Source organism: Ruditapes philippinarum, unplaced genomic scaffold (genome assembly GCF_026571515.1).
Source record: "Ruditapes philippinarum isolate M1 unplaced genomic scaffold, ASM2657151v2 ctg1096_1_1_1_1, whole genome shotgun sequence".
Taxonomy (NCBI): Eukaryota; Metazoa; Mollusca; class Bivalvia; order Venerida; family Veneridae; genus Ruditapes; species Ruditapes philippinarum.
Genome location: NW_026867118.1, coordinates 54,682 through 68,507, shown reverse-complemented (window position 1 = coordinate 68,507; position 13,826 = coordinate 54,682). Strand labels below are relative to the sequence as shown.

At 32.4% G+C, this 13,826-nt stretch overlaps 1 protein-coding gene across 11 annotated transcripts in view; it reads left to right on the top strand.

Annotated features, from left to right (window-relative positions):
* Positions 1–12,337, top strand: part of LOC132734910 (transient receptor potential cation channel subfamily M member-like 2) — a 62,837-nt gene extending 50,500 nt beyond the window's left edge. For 8 of the 11 annotated variants that reach the window (XM_060721791.1, XM_060721792.1, XM_060721789.1 and 5 more), the window contains 9 exons: positions 108–225; positions 3,257–3,280; positions 7,386–7,543; positions 8,447–8,541; positions 8,792–8,992; positions 9,691–9,796; positions 10,302–10,442; positions 11,166–11,279; positions 11,822–12,337. In XM_060721791.1, coding sequence (XP_060577774.1) covers positions 108–225; positions 3,257–3,280; positions 7,386–7,543; positions 8,447–8,541; positions 8,792–8,992; positions 9,691–9,796; positions 10,302–10,442; positions 11,166–11,279; positions 11,822–11,938 — 1,074 coding nt within the window. In that variant the 3' untranslated portion in view covers positions 11,939–12,337. Of the gene's footprint in view, positions 1–107; positions 226–645; positions 927–1,060; positions 1,076–3,256; positions 3,281–7,385; positions 7,544–8,446; positions 8,542–8,791; positions 8,993–9,690; positions 9,797–10,301; positions 10,443–11,165; positions 11,280–11,821 lie in introns of those variants that run through there. The other 3 variants (XM_060721784.1, XM_060721786.1, XM_060721788.1) reach the window with 3 other exon arrangements.
* The last annotated feature ends 1,489 nt before the right edge of the window (positions 12,338–13,826 follow it).

Below are 13,826 nucleotides of genomic sequence, written 5' to 3'. Positions count from 1 at the left end.
TTATCATTATTCTCAAAAATCAAATTTGAGCATTATATATCTTTAAAGAACCTTTAAGAATTGAAAATTCTCTGGCAATATTATGGTTTAATATTGCTTTATTACAGATGGAAATGACACATGACTCACTTAAGTGGATTATGAATTCACTTAAAGAAGGAAAGGTGGCCAGTGATACCAGTGTCCCGCCCACTTTCATAGATTGGGAGGAGCAAAGATTAGAAGGTAACTGCTTGTAATAATTAAACTGGATTTTTTTTATAGATATATTTAATGGTTAATAATTTATGTGAGCTTCACAAATTATATGAATATTTGAAGCTTATTTAAATTGGACTTTATATTCCTTTTTCATTTCTTATATTCATATTTTGAAAGGTCGTATAAATTATATAATTTTTGCAGATTTGAGCTTTATTTTGGCTTGTTTTATTATTTTATTTGAAAGTATTATGAGGATTTTACCGTTTATAGACGTTTTTCCTTAGTTATCTCAATAAATTGTTACACACATAATTATATGCTTGCTTCTTAATTTGATGAGAATTTTTGGCTATACAATTTATTAATTTTATTTACGTATAAACTGGGAAAATAATTTTCAACTCAATTTGTTTGTCTTTTTGTTTTTCAATACAATTGCAGAAGGTAAATATATATGTATGTTGTGCATGATACATGTTACATGTATGTGATACCCATGTTGACAAAGCACTTGAAACTCACTTGACACTCTAAAAAATGCATCTTGTTTATTCTCACGGTTGAAAAAAATTAATTTAATTGTCTCTATATCTCAATAATTATTGATTTTTTTATGCCCCCTCTACTAATGGGGAATGGGGCTCCCAGATTTGCCAGTGTTGGTCCTTCATGTTTTGTCTGACAATACATATAAATTGGGGAATTATCAGGTTGGAGAATTTTTTTGCAGACATATTTCCTCTTATTCTTGTCAATCATTCATCATAAGAAACTTGTAGTTTAAGTGATAAATAAGTATTCTTCTTTTCCTTCATTAAGATGATTTAAACATTAATTTTGTTTCTTGTATTAATAGATATTTTATGGGATGGTAACTATAATTTAGGTCCATTTGTATGTTTTTTTGTTTTTTTTGTAGGTAAAATAAAGCTTGATTTTTACAATCTTATTTAACGATTAATCCAACATTTTGTACTGCTTTTTAACAAGAGATACAAAATGCACTGCTGCTATACACTTCTGATATTCAAATTCTACTTTATAAGTTTGAGTATAATTTTCCTTGAAAATGTAACAATATTATTTGTATTGAATTTGAGCCCAACTATTCGTAGAATAGGAAGAGCTATTGTATTCAGCCAGGCATTGGTGTCACACTTTAGTAAAGTTTATGCGTGCAAATTGGTATCTCTAAAACTTCTGAAGGGAATGGGTTGAAACTTCACACACTTATTTTAGAGTCTAATAGGAGGTCTTTTCCAAGGCCCATAACTCTTACATGGATTTCGGCAGAATTATGGACATTTTTGAGATTAGAACATTCTACATTGTCACAGCTCTTATTTAACTATAATTGAGCACGTTGTCCTAGTGACAGCTCTTTTTCTATGAGTACTGGGTGAAATAAGTTTACTAAATTTAAAAGAACGTTTATAATTATCTTTGGCAAATAACCCTAATTCAGCAAGTTTTTTTTTTTATTTTTCATAATTGTTTTTTTGCAAACTCAACTTAATAAAAGGTAGGAGCTGAGAGAAAGTATGTAGTTGTTAAAAGCACATGAAGGTCTAACTGGCTAAAAGTCATGGACCTTAGTGAGCAAGCTACAAAAAATACTTTGATTTTTAAATGTTTATAAGGTGGGACAATCCTCTGTAAATTTTAACTCTGAAACAACAGGAAAATTGTATTCAATTTTTTTATAGGAAATTGTCAACTTGAACTTTTTGAAATATGATGGTTTTCACAGTGCACTTATAAAATCTAACAACACTGTTAAGTTATTTTATGTGTGCAATTAACAAGTCACTTTTCACCACTAACTTGTTTCAAAACTGGAGGAAAAAAAACTTAATTGCCCCCAAAAAAAGAACTTGTGACTTTTCCCTATTTGACTTATTAGGAAACTCAAAACAAATGTTGTAAATCTTAGCTCTTACCACCGTAATTATCTTAAATGGACTTGTCCATCTTTTAGTCCAGACAAAACCATTCATCATTTTAAGCAGCGAATTTCAAAATAAGTACTGACTGAAAAGCAAACAGTGCAGACCATGTTGAGACGGCATTGAAGTGCTTGTTGATCTTTGTCTGCACTGGTTACATGGGTGTTTTTGCTAATGTTATCTGGTCATTTTATTATATCTCTAATTAATAAATTGGAGTATAATATGATGGTGTCAGTCTGTCTGTACTTAACATCACCTTCCCTTGACCATTCAGTAAGTGAAGAAAGAATAAAACCATGGTTTATGTTGCTTGATAGGGACATTGCCATTGCTTGTAGGCAGTAGATGACCCATTTTGGCTTTAGGGTCATTAGATCAAAGGTTAATGGCATTGACAAACTAAAAGCTTGTCCAACTAGGGAACGCTGTCTTTTGCATAAATTCCTTAGATTTGGTGTGGAGGCTGGTAATGAGTAGTAAATGACTCCTATTGGTTTTTAGAACAGTGGGTCAAAGATCAAGGTCATTGTGGCCTTGACAACAAAATGTTTTTCTGACCAATAAATAGAGAACACTATGGCCTGCAGTTTGAAGGTTGATCATGGCTACTGGTAATTAAAGACCCGTATTGCCTTTTAGGTCAGTACCGGTAGGTCAAAGGTAAATGTCACAATTGCACTTTGTATAAATTCCTTGTCTTATCAATAACTTTAAAAGTAATAGGTTGAAGTTTATGATCTTTGAAGGGACATTGTCTTTGGCCTGCAAGAAGTCCCTATAAATCTTGAGGTCATTAGGTCAAGGTCATAGTGGTAAATGAAATGACATAAGTTTATGAAACTCGTTAGTTATAATTCATAATTATAAACATGTATATTACTTATTTATATATATTATATATATATATATATATATATATATATATATATATATATATATATATATATATATATATATATATATATATATATATATATATAAAAAAATGTATATGTATGTAAATATGCCACTGTGGCAGGAGAATGAAGTGGGATCATAAGTGTCCTATGGATACATTTCTAGTTCATAAAGAAATATGCTAAACATGTTTCATGATATTCTAGGAGAAAGAAAATCTAAGAAGAAAAGTAAGTATGAATCAAAAGCAGAAGAAAAGTGCAAAGATCACTTTTTGTTTAGTTTTAGTTCAAGTTTTGAAATTGTTTGGATATCGTTTTGAATATTTGCTTGCAAGTACATGTATAAATGTAATCAACGGCAATAGTTAGTCACTACAACTGTGTTGGCTTATGTAATGCTTGCTATTAAAACAGTTAATTTGCATTTTGAACCTTATTTTGTGTTTAGATAACCATTTAACATAATAACAAAAAGTTTTTTCTTAAACAAAAAGAAAGTTTAAAAAAAAAACATATTGGTGAATTATGCAAAATGTGCACTATTGAAGATGAATGTCATTTTACTCATAATGAGTAAGCTAATAGACTTGCAAATGTCTTATAAGTTACTAATTACTGACAAATGTCAAATTAGTTACTAATTAATACTGCATCTGATTTAGATATGGAGTAATGTTTTATAAATGAATTAGAACATTGATATATTTAGTGCTTTCACTTCTTACCATTAAGAGCTGTAGTAGCAATTTCTGCAATATTTGGAATGTCTATCCTGGCTAAAAATGTTATCAGCATCATAATCCTTACCATGCTTAATATCTTAAATGGACTTGTCCTTGTTTTTAGTCTGGACAAAACCATTCATCATTTTTAGGGTACTGCGTTAATTTTAAATTATGTACTAGTTGACTGAACAGCAAACAGTGTAGACCATGATCAGGCAGCACAGATGTTACAGCTGATCTTGCTCTGTCAGCTGGTAGCGTTAGTAGATTAAGTTTTGACCAGCAGACGAAAGGTTAATTAATCTTACAATGCATTGTATCAGAGTCTAAGCCTCACAAATCCATATTTTTTAATAATAAGGTAAAGAGTCAGTCTTGAAAGCAACTGTATGAAAATTTTGGCTGACATATTTTGGACCAAGTACATTTATACAGAAGTGCACTGTTTATTTTTGGCTGTCACATTTTGAGCCAAGTGCATGAATATAATTTAACAAAAGTGCATCGTTCATAATGATATTTGTAAAAATTAACATTTTTTTAAATCATTAATAGGTCTGTTTAAACAGTAGTTCTATTTGATAATCTTATTTTCATATTATAGTTTATCAAAATCATTTTAGGGCTTTTCCTTTTTAAAGGAAGTAGTTAGAAATACAGTTATTTTTGTGAAATGTTTACCTCCTAATTTATACTTTGCACATTTTTTAATTTTTTTTTTTACAACTAGTGTCACTTTGAAATTAAGAAATGGTGTCAATGTTTGAATGATACAAGTGTGTTGGTGATTTTTATAAAATTATGTTGGTTTCATTGTTGTTATTTATATGAATGTTGTTTTCATTAATGTAATGTTGTTAATGCACAAAGATTTCTCAATAAGAAGTTAAATCTGAAAGTCTGAAACATTTAAGATGTATGTATATATCATTTTGCTTGAATATTGTTTCTCCCATTTTTGGCCGGGTTGCACAGGTGCAAACCCGGGTTATAGTATGGTGAATGTCGGGCGGCGGGCGGGCGGTGGGCGGCGGGCGGGGAAAAAATTTTCGTAACAGTTTTCTCAACAACTACGTATCACAGCCTCTTGATATTTGGTATACAGCATTAACACATGGTCCCATACCGTGGGATTCGATTTCAGGTCTGTCGCTCATCCACTTACTGTTTATCCACTTAGTTTAATTAGTTAGATTTTTTGACATTAATGGTCAATGGTAGGAAATTTTCGTAACAGTTTTCTCAGCAACTACTTATCACAGTCTCTTGATGGCACACAGCATTAACACATGGTCCTTTATCCTGGGATTAGATTTCAGGTCTGTCGCTCATTCACTTCCTGTTTAACAACTTAGTTAAATTTTCTGACATAATGGTCAATGGTAGGAAATTTTCGTAACAGTTTTCTCAGCAACTACTTATCACAGTCTCTTGATATTTGGCATACAGTATTGACACATTGTCCCATACCATGGGATTTGATTTCAGGTCTGTCGCTCATCCACTTCCTGTTTATCCACTTAGTTAAATTAGTTAGATTTTTCAACATTAATGGTCAATGGTAGGAAATTTTCGTAACAGTTTTCTCAGCAACGTCTTATCACAGCCTCTTGATATTTGGCATGCAGCATTGACACATGGTCCCATACTGTGGGATTCGATTTCAAGTCTGCAGCTCATCCACTTCCTGTTCACATTAATGGTCAATGGTAGGAAATTTTCGTAACATTTTTCTCAGAAACTACTAATCACAGCCTCTTGATATTTGGCATACAGCATTGACACATGGTCCCATACTGTGGGATTCGATTTTAGGTGTGTAGCTAATCCACTTCCTGTTTACCTACTGAATTAAATTTTCGACATTAATGGGTCAATGGAAATTTTTTTCGTAACATCACAGCCTCATGATATTTGGTGTACAAATGCAACCCGGCCTTTTCTGTCTTTGACCCATTTTTTAGTTGTATTTTGATTAAGTTCCATTAAATTTTAATGAACGAACATATGACTTCTTTACGAAATCAGTGGCAAAACTGTTGCCAGCAGTTAAAAATGGTGTGTTGATTTAAAAAAAAAATCCCATTTATTGACACATTTTGTTTTCTGAACAAAACATTATCTGAAATCTTTCATTTGATATAAAAATAACAATAACATATAAAATACTTTTTCCTTTTGTTGAACTTTTTGGTTTATTAATGGCAAAATATTGTTCAATATAGTAATTGTTTTGAGAAGACAAGCCTTTATAAGTCTAAAAGTTAGCGGTTGAAATTATATTTTGTCCAATGAGATTTTTCCATTTTTTCAAATTTTTTCGATACATTTAATTAATTTAATCGGCACCAAATTGTCATAAAGTACTATTCCGTTAAATCAGTGTTTATAGCTCAGAAAGTGTAAAGTTTCAAAACATAATTTCAACCACTTATCACTAGTTAATTAAACATATAATTCGATTTAAACCATTTCACTATCTTATTTTGGAGCATATCTCCCTTAAAGAACCATCTAACAACTTCCTATAACTATAATCCCTACATGTATAAACAGACACCTGCTACAATTAGTGCTTCCAAAATTTCAGAGTAAAGTAGAAAAAACATTTCTTTTTGTAAATTTAGTAATTTGAATAAATTTCCAGATTGTATATACAATTATACATGAACAATCATATTAGCTTTGCAGGCTAGTCTTGTAATAGTCAAAACATTGCAGTGATATTTTTTTAAATACAGTGCAACCTCTTCAGAGTGGCCCTCTGTAGAGCAAATGTATAACCTTTTTACAAGAACAGTAATAGTCCTCAGATAGCATGACCGAGGGGTTAACATGTCTGACTAGTTATCTAAGGATTGTTGGCTGCATGGATTCAAATGTTGTTTCTGTGCACAAGAAACATTACATTCATTGCTTAGTACTGGTTGGTTCCAGGAACGGATTTGAGAGTGTTTCAATAAGCGTACAATTTCCAACACTATCAAAACTAAATAAATTGGCATAAAAAAACCCAAATAATTCTTCTGAAAGTAAGCTGATTTCACTGTAAATTTAACTTCCTTAGAGCAACACAGGAAGTTGCCCTGTAGAGGCTGTACTGTAATGCAGTAATACATTTAATGCTGTTTTTTCAAGTGGCATTGGGTAAACATATTTAATTAAGCTCGATTGCGAAACATGTCCTTTCAACTTATAATAATCACTTGCAAGTCGGCTTCCTGGCACCAACCTGAGTACTGATGTCATATGGAAAAACATGGTCTTGACCCGACTAGGGCTCAAACCAATGATCCCTGGGTTGAGAGGCAGACACCTTAACCATTAGGCCACCGTTCCCGTCATTAAGTGGCATTAATGGCTTGTCTGTGCGGAAAGAATGAAACCAGAAAAATATTGCAGTTTTGACTGATCAATTTAAGTAATAATATATTGAATTTTTTTCAACAATGTTCTGATTCAAAGTAAGGCTATTGTTCATTGTACAAAATTCAGAGGGATTATTAAGTTATTTGACAGCTATTTTATGACATGGTAATCTTCAAGAGATAACTAAAAAGTAAAAGATAGTCATTGTCTTAGTGTGTTATTTTTCTGTGTTATTTTAGAGAAGAGAAAGCTAGAAATCAAGGCTGGTGAGGAACGAGCCAAAGTTCGTGAGATGTTACTGCGTGGGATAAATTGTCACTTTAGGTCTCGAACATCACCATATCCCGGGTCACTTATTTCAAGGTTTCCTGTTCCAGATGATAAAGTATCATGGGAGGTTGGTACTCTTTTTTTCTCCTCTATTTTTGATGAGGGTTTTAGTTCAAATGGCTCGTTAAAATCATTAGATGGTTTTGCTTGTGGAGGAAAATCCTCTTGTGGTTGAGAAAGAGGATGCTTTTACCGTTAAGGCATCATAATTGCAGCCACCGTTTTTAACAGCCTCCGTGGTGGAGGGGTTAGAGTCGATGACTTCTAACCCTGTTACCTCTCTGGCGTGGGTTCGATCCCCGTGAGATGCTTAGGTAGTTTAGCACGGAGGAAGGTAGTCTAATACTGGTGTAACTCTCCAGGAACGATGGTTAGGAAACTACCCGCCTATATGACTGAAATACTGTTGAAAGTTGAAACATACAAAAGCTACCGTTTATCCCTGCATGATTGTCAGAGGCGACTTCATGGGTTTGAATTACTTCAGTCTATGCATGTCTTAGCTCCAGCATGTGAGGTGGTTTTGACCCCTGGTGTTGCTTAAAATTTGTAACACCCAACTGGTCAGTCACAATCATTCTTCCTGTGTCAGGGCCATTTTGACCTAATGGTGTTGGTGTGACCTTGATGGACCATCAGTATTTCATTTTATGCAGGAGTGGATACCACTGACTTTCCACAAACTGGATAAAAAGCTTTTTAAGTTGATGAAATTTTGCAGGATTTGAATCAGCATTAATACAGTCATGTGAATGTGAACTGTGTAGATAGATTAAAAAGAAGCTTGCTTGTGTTAAAATTGTACTGAATTTGGTTTTAAAATGATTATTTAAACTTGAATTTCTTGAGGTCCTTAAGCTTTTGGATAAGCATTTGTTTGTTTTCAAAGTGACTTTGAAGGTTTTCTGCCTTTTAGAGGAAGTGGCATAGAGTTATTTTTAATTTTTTATGAAACATTGGATATTTTCAGGCTGAGTACCCAGAATACTCCCCCAGCGCCTACACAGCTCCGGAACTCGTACAAGATTTAAGGCCAGAGTGGGCTGATATAGATATATTTCAATTGTAAGTATTTTCATGTTTTTGGAAACTAAGTGGACAATATCTTTAAATTGAAAATTTCTCCTTATTCACCCAACAATTACATTTATGTTAATGCAGGACTGTTTCTGCAAGATTACTCATTATTGGTCAAAGAGGTTATAACTATATAATTCTTTATAAGTTAATATTTACTGATTCATTAGGATTCATAATCCTTAAAGAGTTATAGGCTTGTGAAATGTACATCCATATTTGATGACATATGTTTTAGGACACCGCAACAAAGGGAGGCTGCTATTACCTCCTTCAATGCAGTGGATGGGGAGAAACAAGTGGACAGGATGAGTTTTCTTGGTGAATATGTTGTACAGAATGGTTTACCCTTGAATCCAAAAGGTCGCACAGGTCTACAGAGTCGGGGACTTCTAGGAAGATGGGGTCCGAATCACGCTGGGGATCCTGTAGTTACTCGGTAAATATGTCAATTTCAAAATTGGTCTTCAACCTACCAGCAGTTAAATTAATTAAGCCATGATTATGTTGACACTTATGTCTAAGGCCCGTCAAGGAGGGTATCTAAATTACCTAAATTGAACATAGTACAGTACCATGCGTCCGGACAGATATGAAATGACAATGATTTCATTAAGATAAAAGCTTGGGTGTTTTAACATGAGATACAATATATCAGCAGCAAATGCTGAAGTTTTGGATGTCCTATTGTTTACTCTGTAAATGATTATAGCTAGTATAAGAGGTCAGGCATTGCACTATTGACGCCCAAATTTCCATCATCAACGTTCCTTAAATACACATTAAAATATCACAATTTACGAAAGTTGAAATAAATTTAATTACTTAATGAGAGGGAAACTTGCATTTATTGTTGATAAAAAAAAGATCGTCAACAACTGAACAAAGAAAACAAATAAATTAGGCATTTTTAGGGGCCGTCCGCGTTTGATGGTTGTCCGGTTTTGGTGGTCCCCAACCAGTAGACAACTATTCTTTTAGCATTTTTTTTTTCTTTACAGATGGCAATAATTTTGTGTAAACATTTGGCTCACCTTTTAAAGCCATGTATTTTGAGTGCTTATTTTTGATAGGGTTAACACTCTTGATTTTAAAGGAAAAATTACATAATTTATTATTTGTTTCTTCAATTCTCAGATGGAAAAAGAATGCAGACGGGAGCAAAGTACTGAAGGAGGGTAAACCAGTGTTAGAGTTTGTAGCCGTGCTCCGTGCAGACAACCAGATGTGGGCTCTTCCAGGGGTATGTCACATGTTTTCTTATACAAAGTTTAGGAAGGCTGATTAGCTGGTTTCCGTTGCTTGCGCAAGGAGGTCACATGGCCAAAAAGGGGGTGTTTCATTCAAAATGTTTGTTGTCTGAAAATACACGGCCAACTATAGAGATAGTTTACAAGGCTATTTGTTTTATTGAGACAATGCTACAGGGGCTAAGCTGTAAACATGCTAATGCTCATTAGCTAATGCTCATTAATAATCCCAAATGTATTGTACATTGATGTTTTGTTAGTAAATTTTTTGGATTTTGAAAAATTTGTGGGATTTTTTTTATCTCACTGTGTGCGAAGAGTGGATGGGGAGGGGAATCCTGGGACAATGTGAAAAATCAGGATTTTATATCCAAGTAGGGGGATATGGTATATTATATGCTTTACAATACAGAAATAAAATGTGGCAGATATTTTTGGAAAAGTTTTCCACCTACATTTATACAGCTAAATAAATATGATTATAACATATATTTTCAGGCAATTTTACCACCAGGAGCTAAGCCAGCGGATCATTTGCAGGCTGATTTCACTGATGAAGCCATGGGATCTCTAGAAGGTTCTAGCAATGAAAAAGTAGTAAGAAAGAAAATGAACAAAATTTGGAAGAAAGGAGTAAAAGTATGTACTCATATATACGTTTTTTCTGTTTTAAGTGACTGTGAATTCACTAAATTTCATGGCATGGATTTCTGATTATTTCATGATTTTATCTTAAAGGAATTTCTTTTAGGTTCTTAATTTAATAGATTTGTCTATTTTTGCAAAGTTGTAAAACACAAATATGGTATTGCAAAATAATCTTTTAACAGCAAGCGAAATAAAAAAATTTAGATGAGGTAATGAAATTTTGTTGGATATTATATTCATGGAGTGACCAACCACAAAAAAACGGCAAAATTTAGTAAACCCGAAGCATAATGATTTTGCAGTATTTCAACTTTGTATATTTTTGAATTGATAGATCCCTACTCTGACCTTTTATATGAATAACAATAGATTAATCCACAAACATTGACATGTGCTCTTTTGTTAACAAATACATTGTGGTGAAATTGTTATTGTATCCACTAATCTGATAATGAGAATTAGATCGGTCAGGGATCTATGCATTGCCATTTAAGTAAAAATTTTAATAAAATATGAAGATTTAATCAGTACATAAAGTTTAGTTTTAAGAGAATCTCTTTCCTTAACAATCATGTGTTCTATACATGTATATGAAAATGTTTTTTATTTATTTTTTTTTGTAGCTTAGTTACGAGTGCTTAGTTATGAGTATTAGCGTTACTAAGGTATTTCTTTTACATAAAAGATGTGTGTTTTACTGATTTCTATTTTTAGATATACGAAGGTTATGCAGATGACCCACGTAACACAGACAACGCATGGATTGAAACGACAGCAATTAGTTACCATGACGAGGATGGGGCGGCCTTCTCTCAATGCAACCTACGGGTAAGATACTTCTTTTTTAGCTAGACTTATAGAAAAATGAAAATTGCTAGTCTACTCAACTTTCAGCTTTCTTTTTTCAGTTAAAGTTTTATGATCAATTGCTACCTATACAATATTTCCATTACTGAGATATAAGCTTTATTTAACCTCATTTATGCATTTCCATTGATGAATCATACTGATAGAAGAAGTTTTATAACTCTAGCCTGCATACAGTTAGAATTAATGCCCTTGAGGAACTATGATATCTCAGGCAGGTTTAAGTTTTGCATCCACTACAATTGCATCAATTATTTTCTTGAGATTTCACACATACTAAAGATCATGATTGCTGGTCACCATTTATACTAAACCATAAAAACCTTACATAACATAGTATTTTTATAACTAATAAAGTACTGACTTATTAAGGAAACATTTTCTGCTCAGGATTTCAAACCAAAATAAAAAATCACAACTAATTTTGAATTGTAAAATAACATTTCTAATGTCAAGAAAACTAAGGATTTTTGTAATATATCTGTTTGTTATATAATTTCCAGGCTGGTGAGAGGGCAGAGCTAGTCACATGGTTAACCGGGTCACACAAGGTGACCTTGCACGGATCACATTTGTATCTAGTAAAACTTGCTGCAGAAAGACTTGGTGCTTATTTTTAAAAACTTTTTAGCACTTAAAAACTTAACATAGTTATGTCATAGCTAGGGAAATAAAAATAAACTACATTATCCATTAGTGCAAAGCTGAAGGTATTTACAGTGTTCTTGGATTAAATACGAAAGTTAGAAAAATGTAAGAGGAAAGGTAGATGAAGGCAGGGTAACAATGTTGTAATATTGTTTTGTGCAGATCTGTGATATGGCTAATTAAAATATGCAGCTATTTGTAAACTACAATGTGGGAAATATTTTCGTGTATGAAATATTTTAGCTAGTTAATTTATTTTACTTTTTTAAAAAGGAATGCCAGTTATTTTTTTATAATTTTTTTCTAAATTTATTGGCTAGTTTTCGTTAAAATTTTAACCATTTTGCTTTCATAAGTGTACTCATCTTTTGTACATAATTTTTTTAACTTATTTTTATATACAGAAAAATATATATATTTTGTTTATTTTACTATTTAATTTTGACATCTTTGGAAAAAAACTGTCACTATTCAAGTGGCCAAAAGTTGATTCATTTTTTACAAATATTTATTTTTATTTCAAAATAAAACCTTTTTCAGTATAACACAGGTAACTGTAATTCTTTCTATTTTTTATATAAATTAAAATCTTCTATGCATCTGTTTAATCAAGTTCATAAGCAAAACAAGAATTATACATGTATATTTGTACAAGCTCATCCAATCAAAATGTACTTATAATCATAGTTTTTCCATACCTGTATGTTCAAATTATTCATGCTTTGTTACAATTAACCCTAGTCTTTCAAATTTCTATGTCATTTGATTGTCTGTTAGACTTATGAATTTTGTAAAGTAATTATTTCTATGTCCCTGCATCAATTGATGATTGGGGGCATATTCCTATGTCTCTGCATCAACCGATAGTGGGGGTACATTCCTTTGTCCCTGTATCAATTGATGTGTGGGGGCATATTCCTACATCCCTGTATCAATTGATGAATGGGGGCATATTCCTATGTCCCTGTATCAATTGTTGAATGGGGGCATATTCCTATGTCCTTGTTTCAGTTGATGAGTGGGGGCATATTCCTATGTCCCTGCATCAATTGATGAATGGGGGCATATTCCTATGTCCCTGTATCACTTGATGAATGGGGGCATATTCCTATGTCCCTGTATCACTTGATGAATGGGGGCATATTCCTATGTCCCTGTATCAATTGATGAGTGGGGGCATATTCCTATGTCCCTGTATCACTTGATGAGTGGGGGCATATTCCTATGTCCCTGTATCACTTGATGAGTGGGGGCATATTCCTATGTTAGTCCTGTTTCTACATATATAAGCCCTAATTGTAAATAAACCATAGTCAGCACAAAATTAAAGAGCTTTTATTTTAAAAACACATACTTAATAGATAGAAGATATAATGATATATATAGAATAGATATAGTCTTTACATCGGCTACAATAGTCCACCAGACTTGATACGTCTTTAGAACTTTTTTGAAATTCTTTACATATATCTTACAGGTTTGGCCCTGCAGTGAGCATGTATGTGTTTTATGAACTCATTTTATTCAATTTAATGAAATAATAAGCTATGCTATACAGTTATATGTATGTAATGGCAATGAAAATGATGTAAATGTGCTAAAAAAAAAGAAATGAAAAACATTTCCAATGTACCTGTATATATTTTAAGTGACATTATACTCATATTTTTGTTAATTTTAGCTAAATTAGTGATTCAGTTCAAAATATTTGTCTATTAATAGTGATTGACCAAAAATTGATATTGAAAAAACTACTTAAATTATAAAGAAGACTACCCCACTCTTTAAAAAATTCAACGATACTAATAAATTCTGAATGATATTAATAAAAAATCCGTGGATCATGTGTATCATTAACTA